Genomic DNA, 21,281 nt, shown 5'->3' with positions numbered 1-21,281 from the left:
ACTTTGACATAAAGTACGCCTTCAGAAATCCTGCAAGTTCTGTAACAATAAAGATGAATCCTAAGAACTTTCTGCTAGCTGAATTATACCATTCACAGAACACATCTATTGCATGACTACACTTATGTGAGATACCAAAGATAGTTCAAACTACAGAGAGTAGAACAGCTGATGTCAGGGGCCAAAACTAAAAACTGTTATTCAACGGGTAGAAAGTTTCAGGTAAGGGGCATGTTACGGTATAGCAAATAAAGCCACTGCCTGTAGCACCAGCATCCCATGTGGGTGCTGGTTACAGTTTGAGCTTCTCCCACTCAAATTCAGTTCTATCAATGTGCCCAGGAAAGCAGCAGAAGATGGCCTGGGTCCTTAGGCCTCTGCCCCCACGCGAGACACACCTGCTGGTCCAGGTCAGCCTGGCTCCAGCCATTGCAACTATTTTGGAAGTGACCCAGCAGATACACAATCTTGATCTCTCTTTCTCCAACTCCCTTTCAAATAAATCAGTTTTTTTTTTTAAAGTAAAATAAAAAGTTCCAATTATATTAGAAACATTCTAGGTATTTACTATTCAACACTACATCTATAGCCAATAAACTACATTTAAACACATTATGCTATATCATTTATTAAGAGGCTATTTTTCACCTTGTGTATTCTTAACACAATTAAAAATACGGTCCTGGGGCAGGCATATGGAGCAGCTCCAGTTCGGCTCCCTGCTAACACACCCGGGAAAGCGGCTAATCACTGCAGCTCCTGCCGTTTGCGAGACCCACATGCAGTCAGCTAGAGCCTGGCACGGCCTTGGCACTTGAGGGTTAGGCCAGAGGATGCAGGATTTCTCTCTCTCCCTCATTGTCATCTGCTTTCAAATAAATCAACCTTTTTCTTAAATCTAAACAAATAAATAACAGGCTTTTTGTGAGTTTTTTTTTAAGAAATGGAGATCTTTTTTTAAAGATATATTTCTATTAGAAAGGCAGATTAACAGAGAGGAGAGACAGAGAGAAAGATCACCCATCCACTGGCTCACTCCGCAAGTGATGCAGTAGTTGGAGCTGGGCTCAACCGAAGCCAGGAATCAGGAGCTTCTTTCTAGGTCTGCCACACTAGTGCAGGCTCCCAAGGCTTTGGGCCCTCCTTTGCTGCTTTCCCAGGCCACCAGCAGGGAGCTGGAGGGGAAGCGGGGCTGCCAGGACAGAAACTGGCACTCACATGGGATGCTGCACTTGGAGGAGGAAGATGAGTCAATTGAGCCATTGCGCCAGCCCCAATAAGCCTTTCTTAAAAGTTAAAAATTCAGTCTTGTTATTTTTGAGCCGGTCTCCAGCTCATTCACAGCTCCTGACTCCTGGCTTTGGGTCAGTTCAGCTCCAGCCTTTGTAGCCATTTGGGGAGTGAACCAGTGGATGGAAGACATTTCTGTCTCTCCTTCTGTCAATCTGTCTTTGCAACAACAATAAATTACATCACTAGTCATAGTACCAGCACAACACGGAACTACAACAGGAGGACCAGAAGCGCAGTCCCCACAACATTAGGTTTCCCCTCAGAACCACCAGGCCTCTACATACATTAACCAGTACATAAACTCCCAAAGTTGAACATGTAATAAAAAGGGAAGCTTACAGGAAAACTGGTCACACTAGAGCTCACTTAGCTTAATATAGCATCAAAGTGATTTTTCCTCTTCCTTTTTGCCTTTTTTTCAAAGCAAAGATTAACCTTCATCTCACTAGGCCATCTTCACTAGATGGTCTCCAAAAATGCCTTTTCCATTTAACCTCGATGAGCTTTAAGCAAAAGATTCACCTAAGGTCTAAGATAAAGTATTTATGCAGTAGACATTAGCTCCTGTGGGATATCACCCCTGGATCCCTGCCTGCTTGGCCTATGTGGGGGGTCATAGGCACATGGCACACTGTGTCCCGGGGGGAGCTTCCTGACAATGGTTTCGGCTTACCGAGACCTCAACCTGACCTGTTTGCTAGTCATACAGGCAAGAATGGTGGGCTGCACCCCAGTCTCTTTTCTCTGTCCATGGATGAGCTGTGCTGGGACTTCCCTGATAAGCAACTCTGAAAAGTCAAGTGCAACACGCAGCCTACCAAGCCAGCCACACGTGACAAAGGTGACCTGAGACACACCTTCAAGCCTATGCATTGTATGTGACCCATGGCCTACCTGCCAGCGTGTGTGTTGTACATGACCTGTGACGTGACAGGAGGGTCCAGAGAGATAGACAAGCTTTCCAGCCAATTACAGTTGTCATTACTGGGTGGGAGGACTGTCAAGAAACATCCTTCTGCCTTCCCCTTTCTTAGTCTATATAAACTTGCTCTATATAAGCTTGTGCATGCTTTACAATAAACAAACATGCTCAACCAGACTGTCTCCGGTGGTTCTTTCTGCTGCTGAACACTGTCACTTCACCCTGCAGTGGTGTCAAGGGCCTGCTGGTCAGGAAACCCCCCAAGAAATTTCAGCACACTGTTAAATATGAACACTTCAACATTACCAAATACAGAATACCCAAAAAAACTTTCTAGGCAATGCTATTTACCATTTACAACCAACCATTAATCTTTTAAAACAGTTGAAAACAGTACAAGCACTTACTTCATTTCCATGTTTTTGTAGAAATTCAATTTCCTGTTGTGTAAATGTTGTCATGGAGATAGATTTCACCCTATGCGGTGGATTTAACCCTCGCCTAAAAAATAAAATATTTGACAGAATTTACTACTACACATTTTTAAAAATGGCAAACCTAATAATTTTAAAACATTTAGCAGTTAAGCTCAGAGCATTACTTTTACCCCATAAAAGTAGCTAATTATTTTAAGTTATTAACCTTTGTAACATGGTTAGATTCACCCTAATTTAAAGATAAATTCAATTAGCTATCTACATGAGACCATGTACTATATTTATGGGCTTCTGGAAAATAAATATTATTTTAATGTACTTGTGATGGAAGGAAAGGGAAGCTTTAGAGTAAACTTTATAAACATAATATTTATACATGTCCATGTTTCTTAAAACAACTGTGTAAATGTTAGAGCTATACAAAGATTCTTATCAAATAGCCACTACTTGTAAATAAATTTTAGATTAATTTATGCCTTTATGAAAATTAACAACAGAAAAGCAGATAATCACTCTGAATAAAGTCCCATCCTACCACATTAAGTAAGGATTCACAATAAATACCATTTTCAAGTAAGTATTCAAGTAGAAACCACTGGGGCATGGAAAAGAAATTCAAGAAACCATTGTAGTATAAAGAAAACCAAGAAATAGGTAAACACAAAGATTAAGTTTAAGATCCTTTAATACCCAAAAGACATTTCTGTATGTTTGGCCTTAAGGATTTTATCTTGATGACATTTAACTTTGCAGCTAAAAACCTAAATAAAAATGTAGTCAAAGGGGGCTGGCGGCTAAAGTCCTCGCCTTGGACACGCCGGGATCCCATATGGGCACCGGTTCTGGTCTCAGCAGCTCCACTTCCCATCCAGCTCCCTGCTTGTGGCCTGGAAAAGCAGTCAAGGACGACCCAAGGCTTTGGGACCCTGCACCCGCGTGGCAGACCTGGAAGAGGTTCCTGGGTCCCGGCTCCAGATCGGCGCAGCACCGGCCGTTGCGGCTCTCGTGGGGAGTGAATCATTGGATGGAAGATCGTCCTCTCTGTCTCTCCTCCTCTCTGTATATCTGACTTTGTAATAAAAATAAATAAATCTTTAAAAAAAAATGTAGTCAAAGAGTAAGAACCACTGACATCATGTCCACCTGTCCAAAATCAGTCTTCCACCAAGAATAAGCGTTAAATTATCAACAAAGTAACAGTAACCTACACAACATGTCATAAACTGCCTTGAAGTCATGTCCTCTTAGAAACACCGTATCTGAATTCTAGCTTCTACAGCATATCAGTAGCATTTTCCAAAATCTGCCAGTTAAATCTATTACCCATACAAATCAAATGAAAGCTTTAATAATAACCAAATGAATGGACCAAACGTCTTTCAAATGTATTCTGGGAAATTTTTGAGTAATTAAGTATGCCACAGTAATATTTTAAATTCAATAATCATTTTAGCCAAAACTAAGAAAAATTCAGGATGAACAACTCCTCAACTTTATTATTCTGCTTCCTCTCTTCCTTCCAACTGTCAGATGAATGGCACACCTTTCAGACCATGATCTGAATTAAGCCAACTTTGAGGGACCAAAAGCGATCTTCACAACACATGATCATCAAGCTATCTTCAGGCAAATATAAGGAAAAGATCCTTAAATGTGCACATGAAAAAAATCAATGGACATACAGAGGAATGGCAACCACTCACAGCTGACCTCTCCCAGGAAACTACAGGCCAGAAGAGAAAGGAGCGACATATTCCAGATTCTAAAAGCAAAAAATTGTCAGCCCAAAATAACATAACCAGCAAAGCTTTTCTTTGTCTTTGAAAATTAAATAAAATTCTTCCATAGTAAAGAAAAGTTAAAAGAATATGCCTCTTCCAAAACTGCCCTACAAAGGATATTTAAATGTTCTCTCGAAAGAGAAGAGGAATAGCACCCACCAAAACCAGAGGCAAATGTGAAGAACATCCCAATAAAATAACAACAGGACGAAATCAAATAATGAACAACCCACTGCTAAAATGACAAGACCAAATTACCAACTATTCATATTAATGCAGAATGTAAATGACTTAAAACCATCAAACATCACAGATTAGTAGACCAGATTAAAAAACAAAACCCATCTATATGCTGTCTACAGGAAAACATCTCAGCAACAAAGATACGTGGAAACTATATCATGAATTTTGTTTGATGTTCTGGTTTTTATTTTCATTTCTTCAAAACAATTTTTTTCTCATTTTAAATTATTCACTGTCTCATAGTTATACAGCAGCATCATTTTCTTCAAGAAGCTTCTTGATTTTCTTTTCTTCAGCAACATGCAAATCACTCAGTAGCATGTTATTTAACTTCATGGCATTGTAAATTTCTATTTTTCTTCCTGTTGATTTTGTATTATGGCTTTTCATTTAAGAGGATGTATAGTAACTGTGTAATAGACTATCACATCCAGATGTGAGGATACACTGCAGAATATTTCTGTATTTCCAGATCAAAGATGGACTCCCACTGAAACTGTTTACTATCTTGACAATAGGATGCTGGACTCTGCCATTGTGCATGCCTGCAATGATGGCCTGATGACTGTTTATCAGGAACTATACTATTGTCATAAAAGAGGGGAAATCAGAAGGGAAGGGAAGGAAAGGATTTAGTGAGAGAGTAAGGGAAACCCAGAGCCTATGGAACTGTATCATAAAATAATAACAATAATAATTTTAAAAATGGGGGTGGGGGAAGTCAGTCCTTAGACTCCTGCAATCATGTACAAAACCCAGAGAGTGTTTCATACTCCTGGCTTCCTCGGGGCCCAGCTCAGCCACTGCGGTCACCTGGGGAGTGAACCAGAAGATGAAGACACTACTCTCTCTCTACCTTTCAATTAAACACATAAATCTTGGGGGAAGAAGGTGAGTCAACAAATCAGTCGAGGAGCAGATCTGATGAAGCTGGATGGAAAAAAAATCAAGAAATTGGAAAGTAAAAATAAGAAATAACTCAGAAGGCAATACAGACATGCAGGAAAACAGAAAAAAAAGATACTCAGGTTTAAAAACAAATAATAAATGGTCTTTCAAGAGAGAAAATCAGAAAGTGGCAACATCTGAAGAGAAAATGGCAGATATTATTCAGATGCCATAAAAGGCATGATCTACAGATAAACACCAAAAAAATCTTAACAATCTTAAGACAAAGGAAAAATATTTTGACTTTTCCGAAGAATTCATTAATACAAGGAATATATATAATCTTCAAATAGTAAGAGAAAAAAAATCACTATACTTTCAGAGAAGCTATCTCTGAAGTTTTAAAATCAAAATAATGTTATCTTTCAAATTAAGAAAAACAAGTAAGGGACAGGCTTTTGTCCGAGCAGTTAAGCATCCACTTGGGACACCTGCTTCCACACTGTACTGGCTGCTCCAGCCCTGGCTGTCCTGAGAAGAGAGTGCTGGAGGACAGCAGAGCTTGGGTCCCTGCCAGCCGCAGGGCAGCCCCAGATGGAGACCCAGACTGCTCACTCCAACCCAGCCCTGGCTGTTAGGATCATCTGTGCAGTGGACTAGCAGATGGAAAATCTCTCTCTCCTTGTCTCTCCCTTTTTTTTCTCTCTTCCTCTTTCCCTCCCTCACTGCCTCTCATAAAACTTCAAAAACAGACAAATGATAACATAAGGATCTAGACCACATGAGTCTATCACTAAAAAAAGTTATAAACTTAAAAAAAGACCACCCCCAAAAATCTTAAGATGCAAAGAGCAAATGAGTAAACACAAAGGCAATGCTGAACATTACCTGTTTACTAATAACCAATTTGTAGAGGGAAATGAAAAAAATTAACATTGTGCCCACAATAATACTTAGAACACTGATCTATTTCAGGGATAGATACTTGGTTTTTTTGTTTTTTTAAGATTTATTTATTTTTTATTACAAAGTCAGATATACAGAGAGGAGAACAAACAGAGAGGAAGATCTTTCGTCCGATGATTCACTCCCCAAATGACCGCAACAGCTGGTGCTGAGCCAATCCGAAGCCAGGAATCAGGTCTCCCACGCAGATGCAGGATAACAAGGCTTTGAGCCATCCTCGGCTGCTTTCCCAAGGCACAAGCAGGGAGCTGGATGGGAAGCGGAGCTGCCGGGATTAGAACCGGTGCCCATATGGGATCCCAGAGCATTTAAGGCGAGGACTTAAGCCGCTGGGGCCCAGGGATAGATACTTGTTCTCCTGGGGAAGACAAAGCTGTCCACACACTACAGTGCTGGGTTCAACGCCCTAACTCCAAATTTCAGCTTCCTGCTTCTCATTCGGGTGAGTTCCCACCACCACGTGCAGGAACTGGATTGAGTTCGCAGCTCCTCCACTTGGCATCCCTACCCACCGCTGCTGTTTCAAGTATTTGGGAAATCCAGTGGCAGACAGAAATTCTTTCTCAAAGAAAACTTAAAAGGATATACTTGTTAACCCTACCACATCTGTACAATAAGACCAAATGTAAATTTCAAACTTTTAACAATTACTTAAAATTTTAATTTAGAAAATTAAACATCTTTATGAAAATGTATCTAGCAATCCCTCCCTATGTATTTTACCCATATGAAATAAGAACTTTTATTTGCCAAAAACTTGTACACAAATATTGACAGTAACTATACTTATATGCATCAGAAGCTAGAGGCAACCCAAAGCTCCCACAAATCCCAGAAGGGGTAACTAAGCAAAAGAACACTGCTTGGTGACAATGTGGAACAAACTGCTCAAGTAGCCAATTACTAACTTGGATCAACCTGAACAGCATGACACTGCCATGATGCCAGCACCTGCCATTCTCACAAACACAAAGCCTGCAGTGCTGCAGAACACAGGAGCAGGTGTCAAGGACTGAAGTAAAATAAGAACTAAGAGGTTTTGTGGTGATGAAAGGCAGAGCAAATGAGTAAATAAGAGAATAAGCAACAAAGAGTGCAGTGCAAGGGCTGCCACCTGCTGCTCCGCGCCAGCACAGGCAGGGCCAGGTCAAAGCCAGGGGTTTTGAGCCCTGTCCAGGCCTCGGCCAGCGGCGACAGTTGAAGCCCTTGGGCCATCAGATACTGCCCCAGGGCTGCATGGGCAGAAAGCTGGACCAGGAGCAGAGGTGCCAAAGCTTGCATCAGCAGCCTGTTCATTCCAACACCTGTCCCCCACATTCTGCTGTTAGTCGAAGTTACTTCTTAAAATTCATTGACCTGTAGACCCTTGTATGCTAACTCAACAAAGAATCCACTGCAGTTTTGCGATCACAATTTTTACACTAATTAAGTTTCTTATTTGCAGATCATTTTCTTCACTTACCAATCTGGCCACGTAAATGAATGAAACCTTTGACTGAGTGAGACTGAAATATTTATGGGTAAGGTGTTTTCCTGGAGGCTGCTGCCACTTCTCTTTATTACTAAACTCAGCCTGTCTGCTATGTAAATTCAGCATTTACAGAACATATTAGGGATATTACATACAATTATTATATGAAAACACTGGCAAGTACACTACACCATTCTTAAACGGGGCCAATACTGAACTGCATCATTTTAAACAGCCAAATCTGATGTGCCACTCATTCTAAACCCTAAAACACACAGTAAGTCTCCAGTTCTGTGCAAAAAGATTATTTGACTCACTAAAAAAACTGCAGTATTAATATTTTGAAAGCACATTTGCCAATTAGCTGGTTCCAAGTCATGAAGTATACTGGCACAACCTAATATGTTTTAGCTGCATAATTCACAGACAAATCCCTATGAATTCAGTTTCAGTGAGCAGTCCCCAGGAACGCCTGTAACCAGACGGCATGACGCACTGGTACATCCAGCAGTGTGCTGCTCTTAACGACACCTCAATCTTGCAAAAAGCCTTCTGCTCAAGTAACAATCTGTGCAGGGTGACTAAGAAAACTCCGTTGCTTTTATAAAAATTATTATTATTTATTTGAAAGAGTTACAGAGACGGACAGAAAAATCCTCCATCCACTGGATCACTCCCCAAGTGGCCCCAGTGACCAGGACAGAGCCAAGCTGAAGCCACCAGCTTCATCCAAGTCGCCCACTTGGGCAGCAGGGTCCACCTTCTGCTGTAAAGCAAATGAAGCATCCAATACTCAAACTTGTGCCCATGTGGGATGCTGCTATTGCAGTCGGTGGCTTAACTCTTTACGCCACTACACCAGCCCAAAAGCTTAGTTTTATTAAATGTCTTTCCTTGCTGGGGAAGAAGCTGACTGAAATATTTTAATAGGCTGTAGAAATTTATGTAGTTGCCAATACTGGCAGAAAGAAACAGCTAATTTGTCCATTTCGATTTTATGTTTATTTACTGAAAATAAATTCTTAATATAAAAATATACATTTAAAACCTATAACAAATAGAAGATGCCTTTTAACAGCTGGGCTGGGACCCAAAGAGCCAGCACACTGGGCTCCCTGGGCCAGCCTGTAGCACCCACTGTGGGGAAAGCACCACCAATGGCTTTTGGTGTCAGTAGGCAGCATGTCTTTCTTTTCATCTCATGATGGCGTCAGACACATCAAGATCTCTGATCTCAGGGACCCACAGGTGTGTGGTCTGTTCCTGGTGCACATGTTGCATGATGAGACCATCTATGTTCTGACTGCTATGCTAAGAAGTCAACAACATCTCAGAGTAATGATGAAGATGCAGGTGACATACTCATTGGCACTGAGTGAAGTTCCCCAGCATGCGAAAGAAATCCATCAGATGAGATAAGAAGAGCTCCGAGTCTAGGACAGGTAAGCCCTACATCCCTAACCAGCAGCAAGCAACTGCAGAACATGTGATGAACCTGCACCCTTGCACTGAGTCAAAAATGTCTACTAAAGGGGAAAGTGAGATGGGACAGGCAGGTAACCAAAGATCAAGAGCCAGAAGTCACAGTCCCCTGCAATCTGTAATTCCCACACACCTGTCAATCAATGACCCATCCGCTAGGACTTACTGCCCCTCTCAAGGATACAGGGTGGCATCATGAAAACACTCCACTTCCCAAGACGATGTAAAGACTGAAAACGCAGAGGGATGCTTCCCACAGAGTGGAAGACAAGAACATTCTTCCCTCTACCACCCACCCCCTCCTCTCTACCACAGAACATGCCGAAGGGTACCAGTGACTGCCTTACCTTTCAAAACACATTAAAAAAACATCTTTTTTTTTTAAAGATTTACTCAGTTTATTACAAAGTCAGATATACAGAGAGGAGGAGAGACAGAGAGGAAGATCTTCAGTCCGATGATTCACTCCCCAAGAGAGCCGCAAAGGCCGGTGCTGTGCCGATCCGAAGCCGGGAATCTGGAACCTCTTCTGGGTCTCCCACGTGGGTGCAGGGTCCCAATGCATTGGGCAGTCCTCAACTGCTTTCCCAGGCCACAAGCAGGGAGCTGGATGGGAAGTGGAGCTGCCGGGATTAGAACCGGCGCCCATATGGGATCCCGGGGCGTTCAAGGTGAGGACTATAGCCACTAGGCCATGCCGCCAGGCCCCAAAAAATTCTTTTTTAAATATTAGCGACTGCGACTGGCGCCGTAGCCGAGCAGCTCAAGTCTTCGCCTTGAACGCGCCAGGATCCCGCTTCCCAACCGACTCCCTGCTTGTGGCCTGGGAAAGCAGCCAAGGACGGCCCAAACCTTGAGATCCTATCCCCATGTGGAGGACCTGGAGGAGGTTCCTGGTTCCTGGCTTCACATTAGCTCAGCTCCGGCCATTGCGTTCACTTGGGGAGTGAATCATTGGACGAAAGACGTTCCTCTGTCTCTCCTCCTCTCTGTATATTTGATATTGCAATAAAAAGAAATGCATCTTTAAAAAAATAGCAGGGACTAAAAAATCATGGATAATCCCCAAGGACAGGTGGGAGAACAGGCTAAAAAGAGTAACAGGAATGGCATCAGATTTCTCAAGCTAAAAATAAAGGTTTGGAAACAATTTCCTAGAGTGTTTTCAGCTTTGTGAATTTTAACAAACCAGCCATTTTTAAAATGGGAACAGAATTAAGACCATCCATTTAATGCTCAAAAAATGGCCTCCTGCCCAATTTAGTTGAGAGGCTACTAAAGATGCAGAGATCCTAGAGATAGAGTCCATCCAACACAGAATGGGAACAAAAGAATGAGAGAAAAAGCAGAATGAAGGCAGAGGCAAATTTTATGTTTAATATTTTCTGTAGTTTATTTCTTCAGAATTCCAGAGGAGGAAGGAATGAGGGCGAGAGAGGCCTTCCACTGGCTAGTTCACTCCCTAAATGGCTACCAAAGCAGGGTCTGACTCGGGCCGATTTGGGGGACAGCAGACCCTGATAGCATTCTTCCCTTGGGAGGCCCTGTACTACACCAGAGCTGCTTGTCGTGGTCGCTGTCCTGTCCACTTCTTCCTGGGCTAGGTTCTGCAGCTGCATGTTGTCACTGGCTTCTAAATGTTACTAGATACCAGGTCCAGTGTGACAGCCTAGTGGCTAAAGCCCTTGCCTTGCATCCGCTAGGATACCATATGGGTGCAGGTTCGTGTCTGAGATGCTCCACTTCCCATCCAGCTCATTGCTTGTGGCCTGAGAGAGCAGTCAAGTACGGTCAAGGTCCTTGGGACCCTACACCTGCATGGGAGACCCAGAAGGGGCTCTGGGCTCTGGTTTCAGACTGTCTCAGCTCCAGCAGCTGTGACCACTCAGGCAATGAATCAGTGGATGGAAGATCTTTCACCCCCTATCTCCTGCTCTATGTATATCTGTCTTTCCAATAAAAATAAAAAATCTTTTTAAAAAGTGTAACTAAACACCATAGCAATTATTAAGACTCAAATTTGTCCAAAAGTCAACTCAGGTCAGCTGCTTTTTATCATGTATTTTTAAAATCAAACAAAGCAACTAAGCAAATGAGACAATGATAAACTTAGAGGAGGAGAGCCCTTATGGATGAGCACGGTGGGAGCGGTGTTAAGAAGACAGATACACATCATTCTCCATCTACGCTTAAAACCTCAATAAAAGCCAAAACTGGTTTTGAAAAAGCAATATTCTAAGTGTGTTAATTAGAAACATTTGGGTAACTATAGGACAGAACTACAAAAAGTGCTCAGAGTTTAGGCCGACATTGTCACACATTAAGCCTTCTTTTAAGAGGCCAGCATCCCACATGGGTGCCAGTTTGGGACCTAGATAACCCAACTCCTTGCTAATGTATCTGGAAAAGCAGTGGAAGATGGCCCAATCACTTGGGCCTCTGTACCCACATGGGAAACCCAGAAGAACCTGTGGGGTCCTGGCTTTGGCATCGCCCAGCCCGTTACTATGGCCACCTGAGGCATGAACCAGCAGATGAAAGAGCTTTCTCTTTCAGCCTCTCCTCCACTATCTGTACCTTTGTCTTTAAAAAAGAGTTCAGAGTTGATTTTTAGGTAATCATAAGTTGGGTTAACCTGTAACTGCTGTTTGTCATAGCCTTTACCTTAAACTATGTGTATAGTATTTCTCTGATAATTAACATTGAAACCAAAGGGGCCCAGCGTGGTAACTAATGGCTGAAATCCTCATCTTGCACGCGCCAGGATCCCATGTGGGCGCAGGTTCGTATCCCAGCCGCTCCACTTCCCCTCCAGCTTTCTGCTTGTGGCCTGGGAAAGTAGTAGCGGACGGCCCAAAGCCTTGGGACCCTGCAACCCATGTGGGAGACCTGAAGAAGCCCCTTGCTCCTGGTTTTAGATCCAGTTCTTGCGGCCACTTGGGGTGTGAACCAATGGATGGAAGATCCTTCTCTCCTCTCTGTAAATCTGACTTTCCAATAAATACAAATAAATCAAAAAATGAAATAAAATAAAATAAAATAACTGAAACAGTTCTTCCTCTTAAAAATTAAACATACAGGTTTAAGTGACGAAAACGCATTTCTACAAATCTTGCAGAATTTGTTATTTTTTTAATGATACAATTCCATAGGCTCTGGGATTTCCCTTACCCTCTCCCAGGCTGCCTCCCCCAACACCGATTTCCTCTATATTATTACAACAGTATATTCCTTCATAAACAGTAATAAGTCCATCATTCTGCTATTTAAGTGTATCCTGATATTGCAGGTACAGACAGTCCAGCATAAAATATGGTCAAGATATTTTGTATCCTCACATCTTCATATGATAGTCTATATTATATAGTTACTATACATCCCCTTAAATGAAAAGCCATAAAACAAAATCAAAAACAGGAAAAGTTAAAAAACTTACAATGCCATGAAGTAACAGGCTACTGAATGACCAGTGTGTCACTGAAGAAATTAAAAAGAAAATCAAAAGCCTTCTTGAAGTTGATGCTACTATACGACCTGTGAATCAGTGAAAAATTTAGTAATTTTGTAGAAATGAAAATAAAAACAAAAATATCAAAACCCATGAATTGTAGCAAAAACAGCTATGAAAGGGCTATTGATCATGTATTTGACGAAGGTTGCCTTATATCAGAGAGAACATACGATATTTGACCTTTCGGCATTGTCTTCTTTCATTGAGCATAATGCTCTCCATCGGGACCATTTTGGTTGCCGATGGTAGAATTCCAATCTCCTGAATGGCTGAGTAGTATTCCACGGGAGTAGATGTACTGCTGTTTCTTACCCACTCTTCTTTGGACCAGCATCTGGGTTCTTTCCATGTCTTTGCTATTTTCTTTACTGCACATAAGTAATTTTTGTTTATCTTTACTGGAAAGGCAGATACACAGAGAGAAGGTCTTCCTCCTGCTGGTTCACTCTCCAAATGGTCAAAATGGCCAGAGCATAACTGAAGCTGGGAGCCAGGAGCTTCTTCTAGGTCTCTCATGCAGATGCAGGGTCCCAGGGTCCTGGACCATCCTCTACTGCTTTCCCAGGCCTCAAGCAGGGAGCTTGATGGGAAGCAGGGGTGCTGGGACACGAAACGGCACCCATTTGGGATTCTGGCAAGCGCAAGGCAAGGCCTTTAGTCACTAGGCTACTGTGCCTAGCCCCATAAGTAATCTCTTTAAAGAAAAACCCACTGAAATCTGTGAGCCCAAGGACAGGGGTCCAGCAGAACCTGGGTCACCTGGCCTGGGTCCTTGGGCTTGCCTGCATGGCAGGTGCCTAGTCCTTGATCCCCAAGGGTAGAGGGAGATGGGGGAGCCACAGGCCCACCTGCACAGTGGGTGCTGGGTCCATGGATCCTGGGGGCAGAAGTCATGTGAGGCCTGTGTCGGGCAGTCTGGAGCACCAATAGAGCTGGAGGAAGTTCACTAGCCGCCTGGTGGTGCACTTGTGGGGACTTGGTGTGTGGGCTTACAGGGGGCCAGAGGGATGGCACAGGTGGGCATATGTGGGGAGACGTGGGGTTTCACATCCAGTATTGACGGTCTCACCATGAAGTCCCCATGTCAGAACTGAGCCTCCTCAGTGGAAGAGACGAAGCAGCCAACAGCAGGCCCTGATGCACACGGAGGACACAGCAACCCACTTGGACCTGCAGAGGACATCTGGTACCATAGCAGAGGAAGGACAGACAAACTGGACAACTACCACGCCCAAACAATGAAAACAAAAATCTGGGTGAATGAAGACTCTAGAGTCAACTACACCAGCCAATGGACATTGGAAGGATTTTCTCATCTTTGGATCAGCAAGACTGACAGCATTTCAGAACTCCCAAAACTACCTGAACAGAACCCTCCAAACAAGCTCTACATCTGGACCCTGGGATGACATCACATGGCTGTCCCCCACCCTCAGGTACTGGGCAGGTTGGGAGGCTAGGTGTGGCTTCTCCCCTTATCTCCCCCATTCCCCCCAGATACAGGAAGATACAGAAAATCTGAAAAACATGCTGAGTTCCGGACACGCAGACAACCTGCAACACATCCTCCAGGCACCTGCACTTTGTTAATGGGCCTTCCTATGCAGCAGGTGCAAAAGCAAGGTGTAATTATGACCAATGCGCCTAAAAAACACATTCATGCTATCAATAAAAAAGATTAACATCTCTTGGAACAATTTTTAAGTTACCATTTCCCATATTTCAAACAATCCAAGTTTCCATCCCCATCATAAAGTTAATGAATTTCATTCCAATCCTCTTCAATCAAGTGCCTTCGGGGCATGAGCTGCCAAGGTGTGAGGCCGTAACAGACATCACAGGGAACCTGCTGCTAATACTACGACTTATTTTCTGTACGTATACATATGCTTTACATATGTGTATTGGAGGACTCAAGCCATGCTTCCCATGATAGAGCTTCGACTATTTAAACCGAGGAAAACATGGCAAGGATAACGCTATCCCGCACTTCGTATCTCCTCACTGATCTGAGAGTCACGCATGCTGTAGAAGAATGAAGTTGGCCTAGGAAAGCTGCCCGCTTTCTGAAGAATGCTACTTGAGCAGACGCAGGATTTCCTAAAGAAGCAATGGTTTTTAAATTCAGATCCAGAAGTCAGCAAGTTCCATAAAACAATATTTTTAATTTCTTTCACTAACAGTTAATTGCAATAAGTCCAGAAAATTATATTTTACCTATTTTACAGCAAATCACCAAAGCATTACAATCACAACTGTGCCAAAAATCGCAGAAAAATGAGTAAAACAAAGTGTGAGAACATATGTGGAAACAACGCCACCGCGTGAACGTCATGTTGCTGTCGCCAAGCCCCAGTGCTGAGGAGGTGCCCTGGTGGAGACGCTCACAGAACAGCAGAGAACATTCTGACCACAGTGCTGAGGAAACTACGCTGCCGCCCCTCTGAAAAGCCTACAGTTTGCACACCACACAAGGCACAGTTACCACAAGGCAAACCTCTCCTACTTCTTCCAACTGAGTTTTGCTGATCAAAAGTCTGACACGGTGCTTGATAAGATACTTGGTACAGCAGTGGGTAGGCAGATAACTGAATATTTTACAAAATAATGCATGAGAATTGCTTCCATATAAAATGAATCAAAATTGAATCACTAGGAAAGGTTGTCACGTAACACTGGAGAACTATATAAGACTGAAAAATGAGGTAAAAATCCAGAACAATTCTGCATTCAAACTGCCTTACAGTCAAGGAGCAGGCAGTCAGTGCAGTAGCAGCAGCAGAACGGCGTGGGACACCTGCAACCCAGAGTGCCCCCCAGGAGGCAGCAGCAAAGCTGTGTGGGACACCTGCATCCCAGAGTGCCCCCCCAGCTACCTCTCCCTCTCTCTCTCTCTCTCTCTCTCTCTCTCTCTCTCTCTCTCTTGTGTGTGTCTGCCTCTTTTTTTCAAATTGGCCCAGCCCCAGATGTTGTGACCAGCAGATGAAAGATCTCGCTCTGTCTGCCACTGCCAACCCCCCTGCCTTTCAACAAACATAAACACCTCGTTCAAAAAAGTTAAAATGCTGAAAATCATAAACAGCAGTGTCTGGGTTATATATCAAAAGACAAATTATCTAAGCAGTGGATACATATTCAAAACACATTCATGCAATGCTAAACAAAAGCACTGACAAGTTCTATTTGTTACAAAGTTAAAAACTTTATAGAAACTTGTGGGACAGTATTGTGTGCTAGGAACTAAGTCACTGCCTGCAACACCAGCAGTTCGAGTCCTGGCTGCTTCATTTCCAATAGGCCACCCTGCTAATGCACTGAGAACATGTTTTGGCAGTGGGGACTGGCGTGCACTGGCCTCTGCCACCTGCGTGGGATGCCTGGATGGTGCTGTCAGCTTCTGGTCCAGACTGGGCCAGTCCCAGCAGCTGCACTAGGAAGAGAGAGCAGAAGACGGGTCCAAGTCTGTTCAAAAGCCCCATAATCGGCCCTGTTAAGATGGGAAAGCTTCACAGTACTTCTAAGAAGGCAACAGTTGGGGCTCTGCACAATGGCTCAACTGGCTAATCCTCTGCCAGCATCCCATACAGACACGAGTTCATGTCCCACTGCTCCACTTCCCATCCAGCTCCCCGCTAATGTGCCTGGGAAGGCAGAGAATGACAGCTCTAGGCATTGGCCCCTGCACGCCTGTGGTCCTGGGTGAAACCCCTGGCTCCCCGTTTCAGACGGCGCCAGCCCCAACTGCTACAGCCACTTGGGGAACAAAGCAATGGATGGAAGATCTCTTTCTCCCTTCTCTCTAACTCTGCTTTAAAATAAATAAATACATTTTTAAAAATACATATCACTTATGTGATCCCACAATACACTGAATGGATATTGCAAAAGAGCTCTCTGGAAAGGGCATTTGGTTATAATCCATCTCAAGTTAATAACTGTGTAACAACATTTTCTTTCATCTGTTCAGTTTTTAACTTAAAGAATTAAAATTCTTGGCTACTCACCATGATAGTCCAAATAAAGAGCAGAGTTACTATTTGATCATATTTCTCCACCAGAAAATTCAAGCTTAAAAGTATTGTCTACATAAAGTAATCGGTATTAGAAAGAGAATATTTTTCTATTGCATCTAAACCCTCAATGAAAAAATTCATGAATCATTTTTTAAAACAAGCAATCTTTTATTATAATGTTAACCACAACAAATAATTTGGTGTGACATACACCTCAAAATCGACCCCAGTCCTTGAACATCAAGGTGCTAGCTCACTGTCGGCTCTAACCGGAGTGCTTGGATTAGCTGTTCATAATTTTAAGCACTTTTACAGATACAAGACAGCACCAACCTGATGCATCAGGATGCCCCCCTTCAATAACAATGAGCTTCCAACAGCCTAAATCTAAAATCTATTTAAAGGGTTTAGATTTATTTATTTTTAAAGTAAAGGCAGATACACAGAGAAGAGGAGAGACAGAGAGAAACATCTTGGGTCAGCTGGTTCACTCCCCAAGTGGCCACAATGGGTTCGAGCAGAGCTCATCAGAAGCCAGGAGCCTCTTCCGGGTCTCCCACATGGGGCAGGAGCTTTGGGCTTTCCCAGGCCACAAGCAGGGAGCTGGAAGAACAGGGGAGCTGCTAGGACAGGGACCAGTGCTTAAATGGGATCCCAGCACATGCAAGGCAAGGATTTAGTCACTAGGCTGCTGCACGTGGGCCCGTTTTAAGGTTTTATAACCTAACCTCACTTTAGTTGTTTGCTGAATGAGCACAGGTGTGAATCTATCGACTACAACAGTGAAAACATACATATGTGCGTATACCTATTTCAAATACTTACGCATTACAGTACTTTATGTTCAGGACATCTTAAGTGTGCCTTAAAACTTAAATACACTTAAAATTGTATTATTTTCTTGTTTCACTTCATTTTCTGCCTCATTCACAGAAAGCACGAGCCAGACACCTCCCAGGTCCTGCCACCTGGCCAGGTGGCCTGTGTCTGCTGACAAATGTCAAAGGAACCTTTGGGGCTGTATTGGCACAGCCTGAGCCGACCCCCGGCATCCTTTAGTTAAATGTGTGAGCATCCTGAGACACACCTCAACGCGGGATAAACCCAGAGAATACAAACCTCACAGCATTTATCTGCACACCTCAAGGCATCATGGAAAACACGACAGGAACCTAACTAACCATAAGTGTTTGTCAAAGAAGTGATACTTGGGAGAACTGGGGATGCCTGAGAGCCCAACTGGAAAAAAAAAAAAAAAGTTCTGCATTTTTTCTGCATTTTCAACTCTCTGAGAAACCAGCCTCCTGCACCCCGTGTATGTTGTCTGCTTATTCATCTTAAGAGTCCAAGCTCTGGACACTACTAACTACCACTTCACAACAGCTTAACTTTAAATCCAAGACAATCAGCACCGAAAAGCACCTTCTCGGTTCTCCAATCACCCGCCAACTTGCCAGATGAAACTCCCGACGGCAACCACATTCTCATCTAAACAAAGGGCAAACACGGACCATCCCAGTAACCGGAGACGGTCAGCCGCTGTGTCCTGAGTCCTAGCCCTAAGCCCGGGCTGGGCACGGCGGGGACGCGGGCGCTTTCCCGCAGTTACAACCCCGCGCCCGCCGCTCCTTCTGACTTCCAGCCAAACTTCCCCCGAACTCAAGGCTCTCTCAGGACCCGAAGAGGAAAAGAAAAAAAAAAAAAAAACAAAAAACAAAACCCGCACAGCCTATCTCCTCTGCGCCTCCGCCCACGCCCCGGAATTAATCCTCTCCTGCTCGTCCCCTGGGGATTCACATCTCTGCCATCGGGATCCTTCCATCCCCCCTCCCTGTTACTACTCCTAAACGCCGGCTTTCTCCCAGTTACCAGGATACTCAGCCCGAGGAGGGAGATTGTGGACAACAAAAGCGCAGACGGCAGAGCCCCCTGCAGCTCCCGTCCCACCCCCGTCCACCCCTGTCCGCGGCGCCCAGCAGGTGCCTCGCCGCGGGCCCGCCGCGCCCAGGCCGTACAACGGGGCCCCCGCACGACCCTCCTCGTCCCCGGGCGCCACGGCCGGACGCCCAAACCCGGAGAGCAGCGAGATGAGCTCGGACGCCGGCCCCACCCTGCCCACGGCGGGGCCTGGACCCTCGGCCGCTGCCCGCGCCCCCCGGCCGCCCCCCGGCCCGGCACTCACAGGCTGCCCGAGCAGGAGGTGCACACGAAGGAGCCGACCGTCATGTTCACGTAGGTGGGGCCCCGCTGGTCGCAGTCGAAGCACTTGCGGTTGTGCGGGAGGCCCGTCATGTCCCGCAGCATCTTGAGGTGCTTCTCCTCCTGCTTCCGCTTCGCGCTGGCCGCCATGGCCGCGGCGCCCGAGGGAGGGAGGCCGGCGAGGGCCGGGAAGCGGGCGGCGCTGCGCCGGGGGGCCCGCGCTTCCCCCACGGGCCGCCCTGGCCGCCCTGGCCGCCGCCCTGCGCCCGCCCGCCTCGGCTCGGCTCGACGGCGCTGGACGCGGCGCGGACGCGGCGGAGCGCGAGCTCACGGGCCGCACCGACCCGCCGGCCCGGGACAACCGCCGCCGCCACCTTCCCGACTCGGCCGGGGAAGGGAAGGCGAGCGCGGGGGGAAGGCAAGAGGAGGCCCGCCCCGGGCGGCGAGTGGCCAACTGTCGGCCTGCGCCCTCTGCTGGCCGGGAGGAGTCACTGCGGCCGCGCCGAGGCCTGGCTCCGGGCGGGCCCCCGGGGGCCTGAGGAGAAACATGGCCGAGCGTTTTTCCGCATTTGAGTAATTTCCATAGCTTTTCTGGTTTGGGGCACTAAAATTTACTTTTCATCCCCATTGTTCATGAACTTTTTGAGGCCCTTTCATAATGTGCTAGGCGTTTTACATGGGTCATCCTGCGCCCTCACGGCCCCGTCGCGTTTCGCCTTCTGTTCTGGGGAGAATTCCACGTGGCTCATCCAGGCCTCAGAAGCACTCCAGCGTTCAGCCCAACCTCCTTCCTCCATCTTCCTTTACTCAGCCAAACACAGCCGACTCCTTCCTGCCTCCTGTACTCTCCACCTCGGGATAACACCAGCTCGCCGCAGTGGGGACATTTTGCTGTGGGGGTTGCCCTGTGCGTTAGGTGCGCACAGCGTTTGCCCGCCCCAGGCCAACAGTGTCTTCCCACAGAGGTAACTAAAATTCCCCGAAGACATGGCCACAAATGGAAAAGGGACTGGCGGAAGTGAAGGAGTCACCTGCGTTGAGAAGCCCGCTGCATCCCTGCGCCGGGACTTCCGGTCAGTCACAGGTGCGTGCTTTCTGCCACACTGTCCCAGACGGACCAGGGGCACCTGCAGCGTGCCTTCCCTTAAGTCATTCTGCAGCCAACTGGCTGTCTTCTCTTTCCCTCGTGCCTCTCATTTGCGTTGTCTGGGCTCTCGCTCTGAGGTTCCAACCTGGCCCCTGCATTTTCTGCGCCACTGCATCCCATACCCCTCCCAGAGCTGCAGACAGGGTGCTCCGTGGTTTTTGGAGTAAATGCAGGAAGTAGCCTGACCTTCATTGCAACCCTGGAGAGGCAGGCACGGTGGCCACTTCCACTTTACCAAACAAAGGAATGCAGAAATCTGTCTCCCAAATGGATTCGGGGAGACCCTGAGCTGAGGGTCCAGAACCATCCTGCTGGCAAAGGGGAAGGCTGGAGTCGAATCTGGAGTTCCTTGTTGGTGAGCCAGCCTCCAGATCTCCTGTGAAAGCCACTGGATAAATATTCATATTAATACTACCAATAATAATTAGTTTTTAATATTAAAACAACAGGGGTCAGTGGGCTGCAAATGGATTTGTACAAATTTCTTAAAATTTATTTTCATTTGATTTGAAAAAGAGATCTCCCATGTGCTGGTTTGTTCAGCTCGTTCTCCCGATGTACAGGGCAGTCAAGGCATGACCAGGTCAATGCCAGAGACCCGGTGGGTAGGTCTCCCGGGTGGGCAACAGGAGCTCAAGGCCTTGGGTGGTCAGCTGCTGCCCACCAGGGTGTGGCCCAGAGGGAGCCAGGTGGCACAGAGCCAGACCCTGAGTGAGGCACACAGGTGTGGAGTCCGACGCCCCAGCTCTGTCACAACACTACACGCTGACACTAGTCAGCGGATTTAGAAAAAAAACCTTTTCCTATTATGCCAAATTTCAAACTACCTCAATGCCCTGGCTCGCTTTGAACCACAGTAAGTTCACGCTTAGAACTGCTTAGTCAACACTCCAGCCCATCCCTGCGTTACCTCCACACACACTCCCTC

General features: G+C 45.5%; 1 protein-coding gene across 4 annotated transcripts in view; it reads right to left on the bottom strand.

Moving 5' to 3' along the window:
- Positions 1-19,687, bottom strand: part of AGFG1 (ArfGAP with FG repeats 1) — a 67,554-nt gene extending 47,867 nt beyond the window's left edge. Inside the window, exons 1-2 of one of the 4 annotated variants that reach the window (XM_004576750.3) lie at positions 19,190-19,687; positions 2,623-2,716 (exon numbers count right to left, since the gene is read on the bottom strand). In XM_004576750.3, the coding sequence (XP_004576807.2) occupies positions 2,623-2,716; positions 19,190-19,356 (261 nt within the window). In that variant the 5' untranslated portion in view covers positions 19,357-19,687. The remainder of the gene's footprint in view (positions 1-2,622; positions 2,717-19,189) is intronic. The other 3 variants (XM_058665083.1, XM_004576752.3, XM_004576751.3) reach the window with 3 other exon arrangements.
- Between the last annotated feature and the right edge of the window lie 1,594 nt (positions 19,688-21,281).

This window comes from Ochotona princeps, chromosome 5, assembly GCF_030435755.1.
Source record: "Ochotona princeps isolate mOchPri1 chromosome 5, mOchPri1.hap1, whole genome shotgun sequence".
Taxonomy (NCBI): Eukaryota; Metazoa; Chordata; class Mammalia; order Lagomorpha; family Ochotonidae; genus Ochotona; species Ochotona princeps.
Note: the sequence above shows the minus strand (reverse complement) of the source record. Positions and strands in the feature narration are given on the sequence as shown.